Raw genomic sequence first — 25,676 nt, 5'->3', positions numbered from 1 at the left:
TTTTTAGCCTCTGCCACTTTGTATGCATGCGTGGGTTTTTCCTTTCTCTGCCCTCAGTTTAAATAGGATTCTGTGCTTATTGCTGTCCCTGTTATCTGAGGTTTCAGATTTCTGTGCTACCGTTTCCTTAAGGATATGGCTTTTTTTAAGATTGTGGGTTTTTTCTTTAACTATGGGCTATCCCCAGCTATTTAATCAAAAAGCACTCTTTGAACCTTCTCAGTACCAGGAGCCTTTTAAATCTACATGAGACCTACCCATCTCAGTAAGCTTGCCTTCATTCCGGAAGTTTAGAGAAATAGAGTTGACACAGGCACTGGAGATGTTTTCCACAGTAGGGTTAAGATCTGCAGCTTCTCTTTGCAGTAAACAACCTCTTGAGAACGAGCTGCCCTTCCAGAATGTATTTTATACAAATTCAAAAATACCATCACTTAATTGAGTCACTTTTGTACCATCCCTCAGTCCATGGAAAACTGAGGAAGAGCATGCCAAATGCAAACCTCAGATCTCTGACAGATCAACCAGACCTCAGCTTCTTTATCAAGAATGTCTCTGTGATACCCGCACGTGGAAGTAGTTGGATATCTGCTGCCATCTTTTTATTTTTTAGGATATGGAACATTGTAGTTTAGGCATATAGTACACAAAAGGAAAAGCCAAATCTAGACTGCTCTAGTTGTTCTCCTTTTTTTTTTTCCTTCACACTAGATTCTTCAGCTGTCATTTCATCCTTGACGCTCAAGAGGATGTGAACACTTGTTATTGTGAATGCAAACCTGCTTTTCTTGTCTTTCAGAATCCCCAGAAGGAGTCAGGGGATATTCAGGTCCTGCATCCACAGAGAATAGCTTTAAACCGGTGATCTAGTCAGATCTCTTGAATTGAGTCAGAATTGCTTCAAGGTCATTCCTATTTTTATACTCTTTTGCATGGTTTTAAAATCTACATAAATCATCTAGTTGTAGTTTTTTCACGAGTGTAATAGTTGAGATTTTATTGATACCACCCTGAACCTTCTGTGCTGCAAATTTACACTACTTTGTATATTTCCTTCAGCAGTCCTATCAAGCCATGGGTCATTGTTGTCTGTAATGTTTCACATATTGAAAGTACTTTTGAGTCCATCAGTTTTTTGCCTTCTATCCTTCATCTCTCTTTAGACTGACAAGCATGCTGCTTCAACGTTTTCTAGGCCTTCCCTCCACTACCAATGTTTTATCATTCTTGTTACTGTCAATTTTTTCTAAATTTTTCTTTAAAATAAATTGCTTAAAACTGGACACACCAGTCTAGATTACGTCTTGTCAGTGCTGTTCCATGTTTTATGTAGTTTTTCCTTTACCATAAATCTCAGACTTCTTTTTTCTTTTTTTTTTTCTCATTGATGTCAGATAGACTTGTTAAGCATATCAACACCACTACCCTTGCAGCCGGTGTTTTGTTTTTTTTTTTTCCCCCTTGTACCTAATCAGTTATTTTCTTTTTTTTTTGGTATTTGCCATTCAGCATGTCTTTGCTGAAGTGAAATACTTCACAGTTGTCTTTGGTGTCAGCTGCAGGTTTTACAGGTATGTGATCCTTTGCTGATGGCATAATCCATTAAAATATTTAATAAAATAGTCCAGGCAGGCCATTTTATAATCTTGTATAAGATCCTCTGCCAGTTTGATGGAAAGCCATTAACAATTACTCTGTGAGAGCCTGACTTTTTTTTAATTGATAACCAGTTTTGCATCTGCAGTCATAGGTAATCTACCCTATTTTGAATCCATTGATGTAAGGCGATCTTTTTGTATATAATTTCAGCTATTAAAAGAGAAGGCTTTCCCTCTAGAAAACCAAATTTCTTTTCACAAGCCACTATGATATAAATGGCCAAAAGCTCAACTAGCATTATTTTTCCAATGTTGTAGTCCTTGGAGCATGGTTAAAAAGACTAGGAAATCCTAAAATACAAGCACTTGGTTTTTCTTCTGTATCTGTACCCTCAGCAGAAGCAGTCTCTTTTCTTGAAAATTCCCTTTAGAGCATTGCTTAAAAAAAAAAAAGGCAATATACTCTCCTTAATTATGTAGGCATATATACATTTTCAGTGTGAAGCAGAATTATGGATTATTTTTTACATGCTGCACACAAACTGTGCATGAATGTGGTAGAAAAATAATTTCATAGCTATTTCAGCATCAGTAGTCATCCTAGAAGTGGACTGCTTCATTCATGCAGCATTTAGTATTTTAAAATCTCTCCTTCACAAGACACTAATGTCTTATTTGATAAGAAACAGTCTTCTCTCCATGAATCTCAAAGCTCTTTATGAGTATTCAGTGACTTGGTTATAACAGGATTACTTCATCCATAAAACTGATATTTTAAGAGCTTAAAATTACTCTGACTTGGAAATAACACTTGTGATTTTTTTTTTATCTACTCATGTTACATGAAACACCTATAGTTGCTATGACCTCTTACAATTGTAGGCACTTTGATTACTTTCATTCTGCGGAGAGGCCAGTGCAGTCAGAATGGGTTAGTCCAGCTGTATTTTTCTGCATACCTGAGCTACCTTGGGTCTCTGTACGCTGCATTGCACAGTACAGTGTAAACATACTTCAATTAGCTGTCTTTCTGGAATGCACATCAAAGTCTGATTATTTAACCAACCATTTTCAGGTGCACTGAAATTATGGGTGTAGGTGGAATTGTACCTTTCCTTACTAAAACATAGCGTGAAATATCTACCTCCTAAACAAAGCTGAAGGAGACGTAGGAGTCAGCGCACATTATATGGCATACCAGCTGAGTAGGATAAAAGCAAGCTGTCTTTTGCAGCTGCATTTGGGAGTCCTAGCTAGAAAGAAAAGATTCTCTTTCACATATCCACTAGAAAGTAGAAATTGTTCAGAGATTTTCTGTGAGAATGATGCTGGACCAAATTCAACCCAGCTATAAGAAGTCTCCACTTCCCCGGGAAGCTGTGCTTGGCCCAGGCGCCCTATTCATTAGAATACTGTCCCTCTTTTACAAGTACTGAGCAAATAGAGTCCCAGAGACTGTGTCAATACAGTTGGAGGACAAGTAAAACACTGTATTGATTTTGACAGAAATCCAAAGTAATATCTCTCTGCTGTTAACAGAAATCTTACAGCTTGGAAAAGAACTCATTGAAATGGCAGCTTAATAATAGCAGGCAGTTAAATGAGCAAAAGTCTGATTGCAGTGTCTGCTCAGTTTGGTTATCCATGGAAGTAAATCCTAATAATAGTCTAGAATAATTTTTGTTGTTGTTTGGTCTAGGTATAGTGGGAATTTATATTTCATACAAGGGCATTGGTATATATTTCTCTTCCTCTATCATACTTGTGGAGCATCTGGGCATATGTTGTTCTACAACTGGATCTTACAAGGTTTGAAGCTCCAGAGCTGGTCTGCAGGTGGATTGCTCTATTTGTATGGGAACACTTGCTGTGTTCTTGGAATGGCTCTTCTACTGATTTCAGTAAATTTTTTTTTTCCAGCATCTAAAAAGAAATTAACTGGACCATCTTCTAGGACAGTAGTCTTTCTGAGAAGTGGCTGGGGAGATGATCTCCTTTGGCTATTGGGGTGATGTTGACAGGTTCTCAACTTGTATGCACCCAAGTACTTTCATGGGCCATTGGTCTCTGGGGTGGACTGGGTAATCTACTGTTCATGATTGTCTCTGTGAATCAACAAAAATATAAAAATTAGATTTTATGCTGTAGGATTTCTTTGATTTTGTGTGTATGATTATTTTTACAGGTGGTTTATTATCGTCATTGCTTCTTTTTTTTTTTCTTTTTTTCCTTCCTGATACAGAGAAATTCTCATTGGGTCCTCAAGGGACATTTTGTCACTTGAATAATATTTAATAAAAATTGGTGATATGTCCACCAGGGTGCAGTCTTTCCCAAAAAAAAAAGCCATGGTGGTCAGTAACTGTTCAGTGCACCTGTTCCTTGGAAACTTGATGAGTTTATTTGTCTATCGTGTTCTCATAAGATCATGCTATCCATTTCAGGAGAAATGGAGAAAAACTGTAAGGTATGCGTATTAAAATGAGAATCGCAGTATCAAAAATTGTAACTATCCTGAATATCTATGAAATGCTGATACATTTTATAAATTATTTGTAAGAGTAAATGCAGCAGGTTTTGGGTTTTGTGGTTTTTTTTAATGACACTCAATAGCTGCAATCAGGAAATTAAGATGTGAATACTTAATCCTTTTAAAAATTAAAGGCCATTGCTGCTGATGATGATACCATCCACATTAGTTAAAGCAACTGCTTTCAAGTTGAAGGAACAAGCTTTCCCAACTCTGGCAGGAGGAGAAAGAAATAATTTCTGCTGGGGGAGACAGAATATACATAAAGCCCTAGAAAACTTCATTTGCTTTCATTTTTTCCCCATCTCTGTCCTCTTCCTTCCAGCTGCTGCCATCCCCAGGACTGCCAGAGATGAGTAGCACTCACTTTGACCCAGAGGAAGTAGTGGGCAGGGGGCTGCAGGGCCAGAGGCTGCTGGTGAAGCTGGAGGGCTCTCTGTGTGCAGCAGCAACAGGCTGGTTTCAGTGTGACTTACTGGCTTTGCAAACCAAGGAATAGTGCCCTGAACTAAAGCAGTATCTGTTTAAAATCACATGTCACTAACATAAGTTTTTCAGCTAGTCTTTTCCTTATGCCATGTTACAAGAAGAAGAGGTTGCTATGGCATTTCAAAATCTGATGTTTGCATTACAGTAAACTGGTCTGAATTCAGTGTTGACCTTGCTTGGAGCAGGGTGTTAGTCCAGGGGCTTCCTGAGGTCCGTTCTCACCAGAAAGATTCTGTGACTTTGCTTTCTGTGACTACCCTCCCTTTGTGTCTTATGTTAACTGTTGCCTATTACAATGATTTGCTTCTCCATCTTGTGCATTCTGGCAGCAATGCATACTCAAGGGCCTAATGGTAATACTTCATAGTAATCTTAATACTCAGCCCAAGTGAAAAGTGGATGGGATTTCAAAGTATCAACCCTTCCTCATCCTTAGCTCCTTGAGAGCCAATGGGAAAAATTTCGGGGGGGGGGGGCGGCAGTGTAATAAAAGTTATACAAAACTAAAAAGCTTGAAATAACAGTATTTTATTTCTCCTCTTGTTCTAGGTTATGCATTAGATCCCTCTATAGATAACCCTGAAGTTGCTACCAAATACATTGGTTCAGTAGAAGAAGCTGAAAAAAATCAAGGTAAATAATTCAGAATCTCATGTAAATGACTTGTAACTGATGACTGTTTCTGTTTCTTCTTCACTAAGAAATGGAATAGGTATTGTCAAAGCAAGGAATTATGAGAGACTTAACATGTCCAAAGACACAATAAATGAAGATGTGTTGCGATTGTAATGTGAAGAGGGAAGAGAGATATTGGGGAGCTTTGTTTTCCTGAAGTAGCAAATATTTCAGGCTATCATTATGTCAAATTTCAAATTAGGATTTGTAATTGGAACCTAGCATGTGCCATTACATGAATAGAATTGATCTGTATATTTGAAACAGAGCTTTTTGGTCCCCTTAAATTCTGTCTTAGCTAAAAATGTCATATGTCTGCATTTGGATACTCTTAGATGTTGGGCTAATCACCTTAACTGTGCTACTCGGTAGCAAACTGATCACTCTGTATGCAAACTCTCGCATTCTGTTGGGAATTGCATGTTATCTCTGCTTAGCAGAGTTAAGCTGTTTGGGTTGGAAAAGAAAAACCGTTGGAAGGTTGCCAAATGGTAAAGGCATAGCGTGCCACTGGGAGAACTGACTATCAGAGGCTTGGGGTTTGTAATTAATACTTGGATACAAGATATTGAACACTTAAAGTGACTTATTTGCAGTGGAAACCTGTACCTGTGTAAACTTTACAGTTATGCTTTCCTTTGCACGTCTTTTTCTAACATCTTATTCACATGTGTATACAAAGGTTCTTTATTTCTGTATCCTCTTCCACAGAGGATATCCAAGGTTATTTCACTCTTTTCTTCCAAAGTAAGATAAAGAAAATAAACTTATTTTGGTACAGCACTACAGACATTAGACAGAAATTATTAAGATTAAATAATTTCCAAAATAAAAAAATAACCTTTTCATAATGGAATTTTAGTAATTTTTTTTAAGAAAAGTCTTCATTAATGTACAATTCCTTCGTATGATCGTCGCATTAATTTTTACATTGCCTATTTCTCCTTGCTTATACAAAGCTCTTTTTGGCTTCTTTGCACTAGATGACTATTACTGATGCTGTAGGAAAACTTTGTTTGAAAATTGCAACCTTTTGAAAAAAATTTAAAGTCATTACTTTAATTTCCTCCTGTGTCTATGTTCTTTAATGGTTTTGACAAATGGAATTCTGAAATCTGCATTTGTGAAAAGCTAGCATTTATATGAAAGAACAAGATAGGGGTTGGAGGTAGATGACTGTGTCAATGGGGACAGACTTTTTAATAGGGCTTGTAGCAATAGGACAAGGCATAACGGTTTTAGACTAAAAGAGGGTAGATTCAGACTAGGTGTAAGGAAGAAATTTTTTACGGTGGTGAAACACTGGAACAGGTTGCCCAGAGAGGTAATAGATGCCCCATCCCTGGAAGCATTCAAGGTCAGGTTGGACAGGGCTCTGAGCAACCTCATCTAGTTGAAGATATGCCTGCTTATTGCAGAAGGCTGGGACTAGATGACCTTTAAAGGTCCCTTCCAACCCAAACTATTCTGTGATCCTATGACTTTTTACTAAATTAAAATACACAGTTGTGGTTGGGGTTTTGGGACACTTCTCTTATTTTGGGTTTTGGGTTTGTTTTTTTTTTTTTGAAACTGAGAGAGGTGAGGGGGATCAGAAGCCAATTGTTAAGATTCTACTCTTTCAAACACTGCACTATTTAAAGTATGAAAATGGATGTATTCATACAGTCTGCAGGCTTATTGTTAAAAATACATGGGTCCATGTATGGTTGAATACTCTAACAAACCATGACACACAGTTTAAATGGTTTCTTCGTTACCATACAAAGTTAGAAGTGTTCATAGTTAGAAAAGTTAGCAAAGCTTTGGCCAGTTTGGCTTAAATGCTTCTTCCGTTTTGCTGTGTGTATTGGACGGGGTGGGGGTGGTGGTTTTTTATTTTAAACTGACTATGATGTGACCTATGAGGTTGTATTCTGTGTTAGCAGCTAGGCAGTGCATTGTTTCTTTCTTCAGGTTTAACAGTGTTTGAAACAGGACAAAGGAAAATTGAAAAAAGGAAGAAATTCAAGGAGAATGATGCGTCTAATATTGATGGTTTTCTGGGACCATGGGCGAAGTACGTTGATGAAAAAGAAGTAGCCAAACCATCAGAAGTAAGTACTACTTTAACACAATAGATACAAATTCTTAGTACATTGCAGTGGTTTTAACAGAGATCCAGCTGCATTAGTAGTTTTTCCAAGCAGAAGATCCATGCTATGCTTTAGGGTGATAGAAACAATTCAGGTGATATGTCCAAATAAGGTGTTTTGAATATTCTGCATTCAATTCATTTGCAAGACTGTTTGGAAATAAAATTAATGGCATCTGTGTGTAGAGTCTGATTAAAAGATGTTTATAAACAGAAGCAGCTTGAAAAGAACTGAAATGAAAACTTCTTTAAGAAAGAAAAGAAAAAAACAAACAGAAAAACAATTATCCCCCCCCAAAAAAAACCCTCTCCAACCAAGAAACATCCTTCTTGTTCAGTCAGTGATGCTTAGCTGTAGTCTATGAATGAAAAGATAGTATTCAATTCTTTTCAGTGTACATAGCTTTTTAAATTATTCTCGGTTTGATAAAGGTATTCTTTTTATTGATGCTTAGAAATATTTCTGATCTCATTTAGCAAATAAATGTGTTCTTAACAGTAAGTAAACAATAATGCAGTTCTGGATTTTGTTACGTGATTCTGAACACTGAATTTTTAAAAGACAAGATCATGTTTTATTTTTCCAGGAAGAACAGAAAGAGTTGGATGAAATAACAGCTAAGAGGCAGAAGAGAGGAAAACTAGAAGATGATAAACCTGGAGAGGAGAAGACTATATTACATGGTAATGGCATCTTCCTGCCTGTTCTCATTTTCTTGCTCACTGTGTTTTCTTGCCAGCTGTGTTAATTAGTGAGGATGGCAGACAGCCTCAGCAGTTTTGCTGAGGCACCTTGATGTTTCTGTATTGGAGATAATAGTGCTCACATGCATAAGCATAAAGGACAGGGAAAGAGATAAACTTGGACTAATTCCACTTCATACTGTGAAGAGCAGCATGGAAATGTCATCTTTCAGGGTACTGGTTTTATTTATTTATTTTTAATGGTACTAGATGCACATATCCCTTTTCCTATTTTACGGAGCAAACATTTTAAAGTTATGAGTTTGGCTTAGTTTCAGCTTCAGAATTACTGCAGTTTTATGTGTCAGTACTTTCGTCAGCAGGTAGTGCTTTGACTTATGGCTGACATATAATTTAGAAAATCACTTGGACTTTTACATTAAGAATTGAGGAAGTATAATGTTCTTGCTGTCATACTATGAATAATTGTGTATCAAATAATTATCCTATGGAATCTTATAGCCTGTGGTACCTTCAGAGAAAATGGTTTGGTAAGTAAGTAACATCAAGTGATTTTTGGAAACTGTTATTTCAACTCTCTGCATGCAAAACAGTCCTGCCTTATATTGCTTGTCACAGATAGTTAGGTAAACCAAGTGTCTCTTTGTTTACCGCTTTCTACAGCCAGGCTCACATGCACAAGCTGGAGCGTCCTTTTTTATATGCATTAAAGAAGTGGCTATGAGATATGGTTGCTGACATTAGTACTTCATTCTTTTTATATGTAGTAGATCATGACAATATTTATTGAATAGTGGTGAGCATAACAAACCTAAAATTTTAGCCATTGAGCCTCCTATAGAATAATTATTTTGTATCCAACTTCTCATGGTCTCTACCTGAAGTTTCACAGTGAAGGATCTTACAAGATTAAAGTTTAACTCCTCAAACACGTACATACCAGAAATACGCCATTTTGTAGACATGTATAAACATTGATACTGTGTGGGAGGTCACCTGTACAACCAAAACTGCCATAACAATATCCCAGAAACTGAGAAATTGATTTAATCAGTGCACAGCTTAATGTCATGGCTATCCAGCACAAGTCTACTCTGAAATATCCATTTCCATGCACAATGCATCCCCGAATGTCTGACTGTCCAGTCACTTCTTAAATCTAGTTAAAGAGCAGCTGTTGGCTACTGCTGACCAATATTGGTTCACACTGGCCAAATGGATCTTTTTTCTCTGGTTTGTAATTCTGTTGATGTGACTGACACAGCACAGAGCTGGCTGGAATGTAAATTGCAAGCAAATGCCAGGGTTAGAGTTGCACGTTATAATCCATGTAGAGCTAGCGTAAGCAAACCTTGCTGGCTGGAGGAACTCTCTTGCTGTTTGATGATGAGTAAGATGTGTAGGGGGGAGATCGTCTTAATGTTCAGATTGTCAGATTCCAAGCAGACTTTGCCAAAATAACTTAATTTGATCTCAACTGATGTCAAGTAAGATTCCCCATCAGTGTCCTTTTTTCCTCTCCACCCACCCCCCACTTCACAGCAGAGCAGCTGTGTTGAGAAAAACTTTAATTGTGTGTGGCTGTTGAGCCTTTTAAAGATTATAACCTCTTAAAATACAGGCTCGTGGATTCTCAGAATTCTGTGTTTCCCTTTTCAGTTAAGGAAATGTATGACTATCAGGGGAGATCGTATCTTCATGTCCCTCAAGATGTTGGAGTTAATCTCCGTTCTACAGTGCCACCTGAGAAGTGCTATCTTCCAAAGAAACAAATCCATGTGTGGTCTGGACATACAAAGGTAGGAAGTCATGTTTGTAAGCGTGCATCATAAAAACCCACTTCACTTTGTGTCTGAAGCTAGTCACTTCTATAAAACTGAAGTATCAGTAGAAGGAAGGAGTATTTTTGTCTTTACTACTTTATGCATGTAATTGGTTGCATTATATGCTCACACAAGGTGTTTGCCTGCTCAAATGCAGTTGTTTACCTGCATATACATTTTCATGAACGTAATGACTTCCTGACCTCCTTTAAAGGGACAAATATTATTCAGTGACTTCTGTGGCGTTTGGAATTATTTCCTAAACTACCACATGAATAAGAGTAAGGCTAATCCTGGAGATCCCTGAAAATGCTTTTTTTTTAATAGTAAAAGTGCTTAAGGGTTATTTCATATCAAACTTATGAAAAGCTACATAGGTTTTGTGATTATGATGCATCAGCATTACAGGATTCCCAAATACAAGTATTACCTTTGAGAGGTCTGCCTTGTTAAGAGTTTTCTTTGATGATGCTACTTAACATTCACAGTTTCTTCTTGTGCCAGAGGCCGTAACTATATACATAATTTTGGAACTAAAGTGTTTCACTGATCAGATTTGTAAATCCTATACTCAATTTGCTGCTTCTTTTTTCTCTAATTTTCAGTATTGCTTGAAGGAGTATGCTGTGCTGCAATGGACAGCACCTTAATGATATCTGAAAGATGGAAGAAAGGAGGACACAGAGAACACTTTTAGCTTTTATGCTTTTTTAGTTGAGTCACAGCTCTGAACTCTTCTTCAATGATTGCTGCATCAAAGACCTTGTAGCTGCAACTATTAGTGCTTTCCATAACAACATCTTCTCCCCAAAGCTCTAGTCACTCCTCTGCCTATTATCCTGTTAGAACAGACTGATGCATAAAATAGCTTTTTCCTTCAAACAAGAGATGAATAATGATATCGATGAGAGAAGCAAAAGAAAGATGGGCTGACAAATCTAGAAAAGCTGGGGGATATCAGTAGGCAATAATAGGGAGGATAAAGCACCCAACTCCAACCAGGGGTGGGAGGAACTGGGTGGAATATGAATAGGGTAATTGATATGAAATAGAAAGAAGGGACATCACACCATGAGTACTTGGTGGTTCTTCGGACTTCCTCTGCAAGGAGTACCAGAAATACAGATAGATGAGAAGATGCTGTGCCTGGGGAATCTGAGTTCAGTGTGTAGAAGCCACTGGTAGTCTAAGTAAGAAATGGAGCTGGCCAGAATTTTTTTTTGTGGAAAACTTCCTCACCTGCCCCACCTGAAAAGGCCTGTTATACAGAAACAGTCGCCCAAACCCACAACTTGTATTTCATTGCTGTGTTTACCACAGTAAAGTGTGAGTGTTGAAGGAGAGTATATATACAGCTGTTGAAAGGAATCAATTTGTTGCCAGTAATAATTGTTCAAAACGCATTGCTGTTTCTAAAATGGAATGTCAGTAGGTTATTTCTTTTCAAGATACAGCATCTGTATATTTTATGAAGATAAGCTTTACCTTTTTGCTTAGAAAGAGAGCAAGTGAACCGAGGAAATATCTAGATGGTCCACTTACTGTTTAATTGTGTCTGTAATTACAGGGTGTCAGTGCAGTTAGATTGTTTCCTCTCTCTGGGCATATACTGTTGTCTTGCTCTATGGATTGCAAAATTAAGGTGAGTTATTTTTCTATTTTCATGTATATATTTTATATCATCATTGAATACAGACAATGCATTTTAGAATACTTAAACATTTGGTACTTCTACCAAATACTTTTTGTCTGTGTTACTTTTCTTTTTCTCACTTGATTTTTAAATTACAAATTCGTTGGAACAAAGATAGAAATAATACACAAGACTGTGGGTGTTAGAACAGTATCAATCATTTAGTAATAGCATTTAGAAAGTCACAAGTTCCTCAGGTTATTGCCTTTATTATTATACTAATTTCTTTTCTGTGAAGCCTAGTTTTGCAACTAGCAATAGGTTTCTGCTGAAGTGTTTTACTGAAGAATTCGTGGTCTTGAACTAATCTCATTTTAGTCCAGCATACATGATACTAGTAAGCTGGTAATATTTTTATGTATTTATTTTTTTACTAGGAAAACCTTAGGGCTTTAAAGTTGGAATATGGTATGGGTTTTTTAGTTATTTTAAGGGGATTTTGCTAACAAGAAGGTGGCAGAGCATTCTTGTGAATTCCTGGGTAGATGGTTGTGATTAATCAGTAGATGTTGTATGTTTGTAATTAATTTCGTAAAAGATGTTGCCATATGTGTTTGCACTTAATTTCAGCATCATTATTGTTTAACAATTGACATCTTTTTCTCCCCATCCCTTCTTTTTTCCAAGCTATGGGAGGTATATGGTGATCGAAGATGTCTACGAACATTTATTGGTAATAGTCTTTTTTTTAAAACTGATGTATATTTAAAACAACTTCATGGAAGGATAGGCTTTAGGTTAGCTTAGTAATTTATCATAGAGAGAACTTGTAGGTATCCAAGGTAAATGGTATTCAGTATAATCTTGGCAATAAGAATTGAAAAATGTGCAAGTGTTCAGTGAACCTTTGTCATTATTCCAAGCAATCTATTGTTGATGTATAACCCCTTACAACCCTTAAAACATTAGTATACTGCAGTCATCAATATTTTATGCAGGACCCCTTACCAAAGGCAAAATTGTGAAATTAAATTGCCCCATCTTCATGTTGAGAACAGCAGCCCTCTGTATTTATGCAGTGAGGGCATCTCATGGTCTGATGATCCTACCTTGAATATGTGGTGTCTGTTGTGCTGAGTTTCTAGTGCAAACACATGGGAAATTTTTTTTAGGTTCAGGTGCCATCTTTGTTTGTATAATAGGTGCTTTTTAAAGCAGATAGCTGAGAGAGAGAGAAATACAGACTTCTTAGCACCCTTGAATGCAGAACAAAAGCAGCTGATTCTCCTTTTGAAATAGGAACATTTCTAGAACACTGAGTGAATATATGTTGAGTAACAACAAAGAAGCCTTTTTCACCTAATATTTCTGATGACAGCAGTGTGGCAAAGATGATGGCTCAAAAAAGGTTCTCTCTCAATAGACTGCTCTTTCTGAACCGTTCGACTATTTTTCTCAAAAGGTCCTTGTTATCAACCAGATTCACCTGCTGTTTTGCGATATTCGAAGTTACTATGCCAATATTATAAATAAAGACATCTCCTACAAGTCTGATGCAGTGGTCAGATGAAAGTATTGGGATTGATGGGTAGCAAGGTTAATACCAAATGAAAGCATTCTTAATTTTATGATATAGTATTTCCTATATTTTGTACCTGTTTTCTAATTTTATTTTTTTCTAATGTTTCTCCTTTAAATGTATCTCCTGTAGTGTTTGTCTCTCCTCTTTTTCATTAGATGTTGACATTTATTATAGTGTTTTAAACTTCTCTTGTGGCTCTTAACTGTGACCAGAACAATCTTTGAAGCCAATAGTACTTAGAAGTTCTGCTTATATATCAGTTTATAAATGATGCACAGTGGTTGGTTCTGTGCAATGCTATTGTTTCTTTCTCCAGTGCTTTAGAGGTGTCTAGATTTTTAGGTTTTATTCTCATCGTTCTTTAGGAGTTACTTTTTCTTTTTCACTTGAATCATTCTTTACTAGTGCTCCCGAAGAACTTCAGTAAGCGATTTCCTTGTTCTCTTTGCATTGTTAAAGACTGGAACATTTAACTTGAATAATGTTTTTAAAAAAAAAAACAACACATTAATTCTAAGCATGAATGGATAAAAGTTTATCACTGCATTTTTTCTATCTTGTAGGACATAGTAAAGCTGTTAGAGACATCTGTTTTAATAATGCTGGCACTCGGTTTCTTAGTGCTGCATATGACCGCTATCTTAAACTCTGGGACACTGAAACAGGTAGGCTTGTATTTGTAGATGCTGTTATTTGGCACTATGTTTAATTAATAGTAAATATCAAGATATATTACCACTCAGTCAGGTTGTTTCCAATTATCCTTAATATCGTCTTGTAGTTTAGTGTTTAGGCTTTCATTACAGGATGAATAGTCTTTTCTTCCTAAATGTTTTGTTGTTATCTGTAATGCCTGTATCTCATATGCCTGTATTTCATATACTTTTTTATATGAGAAGTTTGATAGTTATTTGTAATGCTAGAACAATTTTCAGCAAAAAGACAAAATTTTACCAGATCAGTTAATTGCATGTTTACATTTACAGGCATAAAATTAAGTAATGAAATCACACGTTAGACTTAAATGTGCTTAATTTAGAAGAATTATTTCACTTGATCTTTCAGTTAACCTGAACTTGAAGAGCATTCCAAATAAGAAAAGGTGGTGGAAATTGAGCTGCTGTTATAGGGAGTGGAGGGTAGGTCTGATGCTTTCGCAGAACTGCCTGGGAGATTCCAACAGTTTCTTAAGCTAAAAAGATACAGGATAGGTTTTTGTCAATATTCTTTTAAACTTAAGTCTGTTCCCAAGGCGGGAATTTTCCATGTTTGAAAAAGACGTTAGCTCTCTTGGTTAGCAGTGCCACTAGTCTCGTACAGGTGACAGCCAGAAAGGTGTAAGTCAAATTCTTCAGAATTGAGTCTGAACTTAGTTATTAGACACCTGAAAAATGTATTTAGCTTTCAGATTAAAACAGGATCCTGTAAGTTATGGATAATATATAATCAGGGTGTTTGTGACTGAGGCTATGAGAAGAGGTCAGTGGTTTGTTTTGCAGTTGGATTAGTTATGCTTTTCTAGGCTTAGGATTGAGGAATTCTTGCTTGAGTTTAAGTCTCTTGTCAAGAAGACCTCTGATCCTAAGGAGGTGGTGCTATGCAAAGACAGTGGTCAGCTTGTGAGATATCTTGACCAGTCCTGATGTCCTTGATATGTCCTGATGACATACAGGGTAGTGAGCAGTTACATTGCTTGGAAAGCTGTAGTAAAGGTACAGAACAGTTTGTATGTGTTTATACAGGTGCATGCATACAAACATGTAAAAGAAAGTATAATCAAAGAGCAGGGTAAATTCTACCCTCTAATCCTCCTAAGGGCTTTAAAACAGGTATTTCCTGCTGTTAGTAAATGAATGGTTTTTATCAATATCTGCAAAGAACTAATCAGCTTCCAGCCTGACACACTATGAATGGCTTGTCTGTTCCAGGGCAATGTATTTCAAGATTCACAAACAGGAAGGTTCCTTATTGTGTCAAGTTCAATCCTGACGAAGATAAACAAAATCTCTTTGTTGCAGGAATGTCAGACAAAAAAATTGTGCAGGTATGACTTCTTAATATCTTTTCCTCTAAAAATTATGATATTTAGTAAAAAACCAAGGTCTTATTCTGACTTTTTTATTTGTAGTGGGATATTCGAAGTGGTGAGATTGTGCAGGAATACGATAGGCATTTGGGAGCTGTCAACACCATTGTGTTTGTGGATGAAAATAGAAGGTTTGTGAGCACATCTGATGACAAGAGTTTAAGAGTCTGGGAATGGTAAGTTTTTAAAAATTTGAATTTTAACTTGAAGTATATTATAAGCAAATTGAAAAGAGAGTTTAGTTTTAAAAGTATACGTAGCACACAGGACACTGGAGTGTACTGAGTTCTAGCTAGCTGAGGAAGAGCTGAATTTAAATTTCTACAAATTTGTATGTAATTATATATGCAGTACCTAAAATATTTTGCAGTAAAGCGGAACCAGAACAAGCTCAGCTATTGTTGTTGCTAATTTCTGATAACTGTTGAAGTTGGGCATGTACTATGCAAACTCCTGCATACTGCAACTCAGTCTAGTATGGGTCATAGTTCTTAAACATTTTTGTCCAGTGAAAGGAAACATCCCTTCCAAAATCTTAGTAGAATACTTTCAGTGTCTTTGAAATCATTCTTAATGTCTAATAATTAATTACTGTCCCTAGCTTACTGTCCTACTGTACTGCAATATCTGGAAACTGTTTTTAAAGCCTACAAAACCTAAATCACTGTATGCAAAGTAAAATGTCTTAAGTAGCCTCTGTTTTATTGGTTCAGATATTATATGGGCATTGAGCTGTATTTATTTTTAGCATTAATTATTAATAATTTATCCTGATATTGTATCTTTTAGAATAATGTCTCTAGAGATATTAATCTTTAAAACCAGGTGCTTCCTATCACATTGCTGAATACTAATCAACCCATCCTGGCTTAATGCTCCAGATGCTTCACAGATTTCCTTCTCCCCAAAAGAAAGCATAAAACAGCCCTGTCAGCCTGAAGCACACTGCACTCTATTAGTGATCTCCGTTCTCTCTCCTTCCCTCAAGGGTGTATTAGCCCTTAAATTAACCTTTTAAAGAAATGTCTGCTCTGTTACATTAGTGTGTGTTGGTTTTGAAAGCTTTGAACTTGGATGTCTATAGTATTATATAATATTTGGCCCGTGTACGAAATAGCTAGTTTAGTGTAGCTTCATTTCTGGTTTTCTGGTAGTCTGGGTTTTTTGGCAATCATTGATACCCATGGTATGAATACAATAGATGACAGAAAAGTGACAGTCTATCTAAAGACAAACTCATAAAAACATCATTTTAAATGGTTTCCAATTTTTAACTATCTGGGGAGGAGCCGAATCTCTCCTATCTGAAATGTTTTCCACAAGGTTCTAGGTACTAAGATTTTCAGCTTAGGATTTTTAAGATTTCTCTAGGATTTCAAACTTCTTTTTGAAATAATCACGCCCATATCTTTAGGTATCTGTTTCATTTAGCCATTCACACACGCAAAGCTGTTGCACAATATGGATGCTAGTTGACAGCTCTGTGACTAGTCACTTCCTCCCTAGCTTTTTTTTTTTTCAACCTAGACAAGAGACTCCAATCTGTGGTATCTGAATGTTACCCAAGCAGCCAGCAAAACCGTCAGCATGTCTGTGGTCAGCTGCTAATATTGCCAGTAGCAGCGGTGGTAATGACCAAAGCCTGGGAAGCCAGGCTTAGGCTAGACATGTAATGCTGTCACCATATGTCACTCCAAGAGAGCCTCTGTTCAGTATTTCATAATTAGACCCATGTATTTACTGAGCTTCTTAAAAGGAAAATCTTTACAATATCATATCTGCTAACAAGTGTCTCCTCTCTGGCGAGTGGGAGGAGGATCTCACTTGCACAAATCTGTTATTTCCTTGAGATTGGATTGCCCTTGTTTTGTGAGCTTTGTGTTGATGGCTGAAATAAATAGTGAAGTGGGTGGATTTAGTCCCTCTGTGGGGAAGAGCCGGAAAGGCAAAAGGGTTCTGGCATGGGAACATCGCAACCTGATTGTTCCAGTAGCAGAAGTTTTCTTCCTTCTGAAGAAAAAAATATGTACTGAGCTTGCTCTACACCGAAGAGCACCCTTGTTCAGATAACAGGGAATTAAAGTGTAGGCAATATTCTGTAATATAGTCATTGGGGATTTTTTTTGGTTTGTTTTACAAAAAGCAATTGTAATGTTGTCTTCCTAGGCATGACTTGAAAACCTTTCTCCACGCCTGCCGTGATATATGTTAATTGGTCTGTAGGCATATTTCTATAATTTCAAGATCCGGATTTTTACAATTAATTAAAACTAAGTTAATGTATTCAGTACAGAAGCTTTTGGAGCTTGAAAACTTCCGTGGCAAATTATTTCATGCTGCACCTCAAATCCTTTTTTCCTAAGTTCTTAAGGAAAATTATTTGCAACTTAGTGCAGTAACCAAATCACCCTTTTTGGCATGTTTCTTCATATGTTCTTCAGCACAATATTTCTTCAGTATCCTACAGAAACAAAGCAGAAGTAATTATGACCTGAGTATGGCCTTAAAAGCCAGTAATTAAAGTTGGTCTAATTGCTTGGTTTCAATTGTCTAGAGGAATTTTGTAGTATGTTTTGTAAACACTTTGACTTGGCCAGAGCTGGTAATGGGATGCCATGTTGTTCATCACAGTGAGGAACTTCTCCCCTGAGAATTTAAATCTCCTTTCCCCAGGAGTTCATCCCATGCATAGATTTCACTGTGCTGTGCACTGAATTGCAGTTGGTTGGTTGCCGCAAGACTGCAAGTATAGGACAGACTCTCACAGATTATATGGTTTCTTTAGGAGTCTTAATGGGACTACTTTAAGATTTGTCTGCTTTTGCATTTCATGTGATTTGTATCATTACAGCAGTGATATTAAAGTTGACGTGGGTATCCTATTCTGTGTTCTCTTTCCTAGAAATGCAAAATGTTATTTTGTCTTTGTCTGCTTCATATGTGTGTGATCTTACTTGAATAAACAGTGAAATGATTTGGGTAATTGACCTTGGAGGCTTTTATTTTCTTTTACCTTCAAGTCAGCTAGCAAAGCAAGAACTGTACATTGGTAGGCTTAGGAGGCTTGTCATCTCAGCAGGCCTTTTCTCTCCATCATTCCTGGTAGAGATACAGGAGTCTCCTGAGAGAGTTCTTTATGATGTGCACATCCCAAAATTGGATTGGGTTGGGTTTGGGGTTTGGTTTTTTTTTCTTCTTTCTTTAAAAGGTTTTTTCTCTCTCCTGGTTGGGGAAGAAATTGTATTAGAACCCCAAAGTACCATGTTTCTAAATCTTGGCTAGCACATACTACTTTTGATATTTAAAACTTTTCAGCCTTTGAAATGCTATGAAGTGGAGAAAGGACTTGAAGATCTTTAAGTTTAAAAATTTGAACAAACAATACATCATGTGAGTTTTGAGGTCAGGCAACCATAACAGCATCTTTCTTGGTGATTTTTTTTTTTAAGGGAGCAGGCTGATACTACTTATTTAGCAATTTGACTGGAAGCAAATGTGAAACATAAATGTATCTCTTTATTCTGCCTAATAGCTTAATGCAGCATATCCTGCAGCTGTCGTAAGTGTGTCTGGTAGATTTCAACATAAAGCAGAGGTGTCTTGAATAAATTCCAGGAGATGAGCCTCCCTTCGTTTGTAAAGGGAGAGAAGGCAGGACAACCTGTGCTGCATTTAAATTTCTTACTGCAGTACAATTCAGCATTGGAGATGCATCTTCTGTGATGAGACTTTTTTTTTTAATGGGGCTTCCAATGGGATTGCTTTTACCTGGCATTGAGGACTCCAGATGACCAGTGGGCTGAGGAAGTGTTGGATGTTGGGGGTTGATCAGGATCTGGCCTTACTGCAGCAATGACCTTGTGTCGTGTTGCAGGTGGGGTTTGAAGCTGTTTGGGTATTGATGCAAAAGGATAGGATGGGTTACGGGGGGACTGCACTTGCTGTGCTGTCATGTTGGTCAGCCTCAGAGATGATGTGGATTTATTTGGGGGTTTTTATGTGTATTTATGTGTTACTGCTTTACAAGCTTTACTGTCCAACAGTAGTCTTAGGTCTGCCTGTTTAGAAGCCAGTTATCCCTGCATGTGCTCTTATCCACGGAGTGTATTAAGTGGGTTGCCCTTCTTAACCTGCAGAGGGGTAAATGATTTTAACATTTAACTCAGAGGAGCATGTGTGTTGCTTCCTGACAATAGAGCAGCTTCTCACCCTGCTGCCCATGTGCATGTTACTTAACACAAGATGACAGGAAATAACTTACTCCACAATAAAACAGAATTGTAATTACCTTGCTAATGTCAACTGTGTTGCCATCCAGCAAGGCTTGGTCAGCGAGTACAAGGCAGCCATCCACACTCTCTGCTCCGATAGTGTCCCAGCAGCTCTTCTACTTTGTGAATTAGACAATGAAGTCATAACCATTGCCTTTGTATTATTGTTGCTACAGAACATTTTGCATGTGTTTTCTGCTGAATACATTAATCAAATCTATTTTCTGCTGGAGATTTCTTTTGCTTAATGAGAAAGACATGTGCATGCCTTCCCTTTTTACCAGCCTTCTAGTGTAGGGTATGAGGAATAATGTGAATATGCACAGCCCGTTAGTAATGTAATTTACATAGTCAAAACCAAATGACAGCTCTGCAGAGTAAGGATTAGACTGTACTTGTTTTTTCCCTAGGTCCACATGCCTTTGTACAGGACGGTGTATATTCTTAACATACACTGGCATTGTCCTGTATGGCATCGAGACCAAGGAGTTCATGGTTCAGCTCAGCTGTGAACATCTGGAATTGGTTGGCATCCCATTTGGAGAGAGCAGGGGGAAAAGGGCATTGTCAGAGAGACAAGAGAGAGAGAGAGACTCCTGTTTTCTTTTTCTTTAAAAAAAAAAAAAAGAAAAGGCAGATATATTCTAGTTAGAAGAAAACTCAAGTCAGTAAGACATTCCAATAAGACAAATGCATATATCGGTCTATTCTTGCTACCTATCTAAGAATTTTGTAAGAACTGCAGTTAAACTGGAGGCAATAGAGTATCTGTGTGTTACAGTTTTACTCTTAATAATTGGAATTATGATTCTGCTTTAGAGTCAGGGTTATTTGATGGGGGTAAATTCACTCTATCGGAGGTTATCCTGTAGATGGCTCCACAGCTGGAGCTGTCTAGTTGGGCATTCATAATATTTTTGAGATTTTGCACATTCTTCCTTTGGATACCACCATACGCTCTCCATGGTTCAGTGGCTGAGTAAATCAGCTGACTGGAGGCAGTCCTTTGGAAAATCTCCATGTCTTCATAAAATACATACTTCTTCCTTTTGCAGGGACATTCCTGTAGACTTCAAGTACATAGCTGAGCCAAGTATGCATTCGATGCCAGCCGTGACTTTGTCTCCAAATGGTAGGTTAACACTTTACTGCTGCCTTAGGGCTGGTTTACGTAGGCATGTCTTACTGATTATATCTCTGTAATGTTGCCATGTTGCATCCCCTTGCCACCCCACCCCCCAAATCAGTGTGTACATTTATTCCAAGATTGGACTGGATTTGGTTTTGATTTAAAAGTCTTAAGAAGAACAAGTATGTCAAAATGAGGGGTTATATCAGGATAACTGTATCAATTTAAATTTAGACCTTCATCCAGACAGGGCAAAAGGACTCTTTCTTTTCATAGAGCTACGATGTGCTCTTTGCTGTATTTAAAATATTGAGAGAAACAATGATGGAAACTGACGATGGCTGCAAAATGCTAATCAAGTTTAGCAGTCCTTGTGGTGCCACCATTAAAGCAAGAAACTGATGTTGTACATGATCCTGTTAATACTGTTCCTTTCTGTTCTGCATATAGCCCAAATAACTCTTGCATAAGAAGAATCCCAAAGTATCTAAGTGGTTTTGTATGTTAATGTTTCACTGGTGTTTATGTTCTTCAATTAGAATCAAACTGAACGAGGATAAAGGTTTAGTGCCTCCAGTAATCAGTGAAAATCCTTCTAACAGGACAAAATCTCTGTTAATCTGTTTTGGCCAAAATTAAATAGCTTTAGCGTCAACATTATTAAAGTGTTGCCAGATTTACAGTTAACAGTCCCATTATGCTGAGTAGTGGCTGATCAACGTTGCACAGCTAATGTTTTCAGCCAGCTATCAGCATCAAATTGTATTTGCTTTGCAGTGTAAATATTTTAATCTTAACATTAGAAGTGGGTTTCTAATGTAAAAAGGAAGATTCTGGAGAAAGAGATAGCTGCATTTAAAAATGTTGGCTTCCCAATCTGACCTATTTCAACCCCTGTTTCTGAAATTGCACAACTTGCTGTATTCTGATCCAGTTTTTAAGTTCATCTCTGTCTTCCACATTGAAATACTGGATTTCTCATTCTTTTCCAGTTCTGGCTGACCAGCATTTGAGTGTTTGATTTCTGAGATGAGACAGTAAATGATGTTAGGGATGAAGTAGTCATCTTTTCAGCTCAGGATATCACCTGTCACATTGACTAACATTATCTTGACCTACAGTAGTTCAGTATCACACAAAGCAAGTTGTTATAGAATAGTTAGGCTACAGATTGTGCCAGACACATCGTGCATCATTTTGGAGTTGAAGTGAGTCCTTGAAAGAAAAGTAAATTGAGAATTTTACAGATGTGGAATTTCTGTGCTTGGGGGCACTGATTTATGAATCTCATCAATTAAAATCTTCCTCCTGAGCGATGCAGGAAACAGACCTTTTAAAAAGTAGAAGAGGAGAATAACATGCTTGTGGTTACACACTTGATTTGGTTTTTTGGGAGGCTGAAGAAAATCCTCAAATTCCAAGCTAGTAGCTGGAAGTCGAGTCAGCACATTTAATGTTATTGCTGTTTGCGTAAAACACTGTGAAGGCAGTGACGATAAGCAGAGTTCAGGACAGAAGTCTCTGTTCTATGGTGTTCTGTGGCACATCATCTTCATTGGATTCTCAGGCAGGAGTTAATACACTGCCAAGACACAAAATGAGAAAGAGTTAAGATTAGAAAAGCGTGGGGTTTTTTTTCTTTCACTAAAATATCTTTATTAAATCGTATTCCATTAGGGCAGAGAATACTAAATATTTGCAAAAATTTAAAGATTTTTCAAACTCCTGAGTCTACCTTAGACGTGGTTTTGCCATAAAGAAAATAAAAGGTGATGATCTTAGAGTACCCACAAAACAGGTAATCAAATAAATTGTTGCTGGATGGGTTTTTTCACCTCATCTGGATTACTTGATTATGTGCACCAGTGAGCTTACTGCAAAGCTTAAAAACTTACCAGTCAGTCAGTGGGGTTGATGCAGCACATTGTTATAACAGCCAGAGCTTTTCTACAGTCCTGAGTGCATCCCAGATCCTGTCAAACATAAGGGTTTGCCTCTTGGCAGTTGTACCAGGCAGAAGCAATACCAGCTGCTACCTAGAACCCCGTTACATAATGAAAAACTGGATTAAGATAGTGCAAGAAAAGTTAGAAAAGTCTCTTAAAGCTTTCCAGTTAAGTCTGTTTCTTCAGATGCGGCCTTCTGATTACCACCTTTGTTTATTGCATTTATAGGGAAGTGGTTGGCTTGCCAGTCAATGGATAACCAAATTCTGATTTTTGGCGCACAGAATAGATTCAGATTAAACAAAAAGAAAATTTTCAAAGGTCACATGGTAGCTGGCTACGCTTGTCAAGTGGATTTTTCACCTGACATGAGGTAAGTTTTTGTGGGAATGAGCTGGCACAGACACTAAATTTCTTTTTGAATCCTCTGCAACATTAATTCATGCACAGCCATCCTATTAACTTGGCATCAGGTGGAGTTCTGTAGCCAAGCAGCAGAATGGAAAGTTTGCTCTTGTCATTCGATAGGACTAAGTTACACTCAGCGGTTGCTCTGAGCAACATTTAGAAAACAGTCCATGTAGTCCAGATTCCCCATTCTGCAAAGATGATTTACACTGCTGTTAAACCATTCAGAGACTCCGCTTCTTTTCCCTAGCCCTGGTGCAGGACAGGAGGCTTCCACTTCTGACTTGCATCTGGCTCTTTTTGCGCACGGTCTGCAGCACAAGGTCTATTCCCACAATATGCACTTGTCTAGAATACCTGGGATTCAGACTTGCCCAGTTTGCCCAATTTGCAAATCTGGTGTGGGTATCGTCATTTATTGTTCAGAGAAACATCTTTTTCATCCTATTTGCTTAGTAATATGCCCATACATTTACCATTGTATGTACATAAGGTATTCATTACGATAAAAACTGGAGAATAACCTCAGCAAAACTGGAGGAAAAAGTGGAGAGAAGTGTCTATAAATTTTAGAGAAACTTCTGGCACCTTCTCTTTTGCTGATGTATTCACTTTAGTTCCAGTAACACAGTGTATGGTATAATCGCATTGCTTAGCACATTTACCTCACAGTTGATGAATCACCTTCTGCAGGACTTGTGCACTTTAGAGCACAGCGTGAATGCTAATTCTTTGGTAGGTACGTTTGCAGACTGTCATACGGGAAGCTCACTGGGTGAAGCTCTCTTCCCTTGCTCAGTGTAAAAGTATTACAATCCAAGCAGTCTTCACACATGATTTTTATATGCTTTTATTTTAATCCTGTTAATATAGCTATGTGATATCTGGAGATGCAGATGGAAAACTTAATATCTGGGACTGGAAGACAACAAAACTCTACAGCAGATTAAAAGCACATGATAAAGTCTGTATCGGTGCAGTGTGGCATCCACACGAAACCTCTAAAGTCATTACATGCGGCTGGGATGGTCTTATTAAACTATGGGACTAAAGAGGGTGCTACAAAGATCTAAAGATGTAAGTCCTGCATACATCTGAGATTAGAGTGAATTCTGCTGTAAGAATGGATAGACGTTTGTCATACAGCAGTTCTCAGCTAGCTGTATATATGCACTAAAAAATGGGAAATCTTCAGAAGACACAACTGAAAGAATATAGTTCTAAATACGACCTCTGAGTATGAGAAGCTGAGGTCACCTGAAGCATGCAGAATCAAGTGTTAGTTTGTCATGTTGCTGATTGTGCAAAACACTCTTGTAAAATAAAACCATTTTAAGAAAAGCTATTTTTGTGGTTCTGGCTGTCAGAGATGTGGGGAGTTAAAGTAGAAAACCAGCAATTGTGTAACTCTCTTCCTAAGAAGAAATCTTTGCTATCTACTGCAATAGAGCTGGAAAAGATGCATTTGCTTACCTGGTTTTGGGTGGTATTTTGTCCCCAAAATACTTCTACCTTTGTAGGTCACAAAGCCACTTGCTAAGATCTGTTAATTCACAGTAGTAATGAAGAACTAATCAGAAGCTAGCAGTTGTCAGATAAACTGTATCAACTGAAGACCGTATTCATAAACTCTTGGTTTCTGTCTGTATTTAACAATAGCATCATGCTGATCACTGAGTTTCATCCTTGCAAGTAGTCCTCAATTTCAAGATTTTGCTTGTAATGATTGTGTGTTAAGTGTTGTTTTTTTCTCTTCCCATATGCTGTTACGTTCCAATAAGCATGACATATTAAAAAAAAAGTGAATGTCTCTTGTTCGGTTTGGAATACGTTGTATTATAAGCCCCATAAAGTTTTTGACAATTTAATGTATATACATGTCACACTTTTTCTCTTTAAAGAACTTATTTTTAATAAATCTTTTTATAAAAAGTCTGCTTATCTTCATTCAATTCTTCTGTCTAGCAGTGTCCATGTAAAATATTTCTTACCATTTGGTATTTCAATTTGCAGTTGTACCAGCATTCAGATAAACTCATTCTCTTGCGCTGTTCATACAAAACTAATGCAAGTTGGAAGCAGGAGAAAAAAAATCCTTTAATCTTCCTAGCTGCTCTCTTGTTGAGCACATAAAAATGTGTAATAAAATTCATTTCCATTATTCCATTGATCAGTCTTTAATTACAGTTTTAAATTACACTGTATTTTTTACTAGAAATCTAATCACTGCTCATCAATTACAAACAATAGCAAAGGAGTAATTGCCTTAATTGACAGCAGGATAGAAGATAAGGCGCTTCTGTAGATGAGATGCAAAGAATCTCAAATTGTGTAGACAGAAGGAAACGGGTTGGTTGTTTTGTGGGGTTTTGATTGATTAACAAGACAATTCTGTTCTTTCAAAGAGTACTTGCTAAAGTTACACATTTTTAGACCAGCTCTCTAAAGCTGAGGTTGAGAGTCTTTCCACTGTCCCTTCATGCCGTCGCATAACTGCACCAAGTTTACATGTACCTGAAAAACTCCACACACTGTTTCCCTAAGGGCTGTACTGGTGGTAACTGGGTATTGCCTTGCCTTGCACCTGTGCAAGTACTAAGGTAGGAAATGGTAGAGCCTCGAGAGAGAGGAAAGAGCCGGTCCGGCATGTCCTGAGGACCATCCCTT

General features: G+C 37.4%; 1 protein-coding gene across 1 annotated transcript in view; it reads left to right on the top strand.

Annotated features, from left to right (window-relative positions):
- CDC40 (cell division cycle 40) overlaps nucleotides 1-24,918 on the top strand; it is a 43,483-nt gene extending 18,565 nt beyond the window's left edge. The window contains exons 4-15 of the mRNA XM_059835064.1: nucleotides 5,167-5,250; nucleotides 7,249-7,388; nucleotides 8,014-8,110; nucleotides 9,791-9,930; nucleotides 11,522-11,596; nucleotides 12,275-12,320; nucleotides 13,733-13,834; nucleotides 15,098-15,213; nucleotides 15,298-15,431; nucleotides 20,582-20,658; nucleotides 22,830-22,974; nucleotides 23,883-24,918. Coding sequence (XP_059691047.1) covers nucleotides 5,167-5,250; nucleotides 7,249-7,388; nucleotides 8,014-8,110; nucleotides 9,791-9,930; nucleotides 11,522-11,596; nucleotides 12,275-12,320; nucleotides 13,733-13,834; nucleotides 15,098-15,213; nucleotides 15,298-15,431; nucleotides 20,582-20,658; nucleotides 22,830-22,974; nucleotides 23,883-24,060 — 1,334 coding nt within the window. The 3' untranslated portion in view covers nucleotides 24,061-24,918. The remainder of the gene's footprint in view (nucleotides 1-5,166; nucleotides 5,251-7,248; nucleotides 7,389-8,013; nucleotides 8,111-9,790; nucleotides 9,931-11,521; nucleotides 11,597-12,274; nucleotides 12,321-13,732; nucleotides 13,835-15,097; nucleotides 15,214-15,297; nucleotides 15,432-20,581; nucleotides 20,659-22,829; nucleotides 22,975-23,882) is intronic.
- The last annotated feature ends 758 nt before the right edge of the window (nucleotides 24,919-25,676 follow it).

This window comes from Gavia stellata, chromosome 2, assembly GCF_030936135.1.
Source record: "Gavia stellata isolate bGavSte3 chromosome 2, bGavSte3.hap2, whole genome shotgun sequence".
Lineage (NCBI taxonomy): Eukaryota > Metazoa > Chordata > Aves > Gaviiformes > Gaviidae > Gavia > Gavia stellata.
This window is presented reverse-complemented; position numbering and strand designations above follow the sequence as displayed.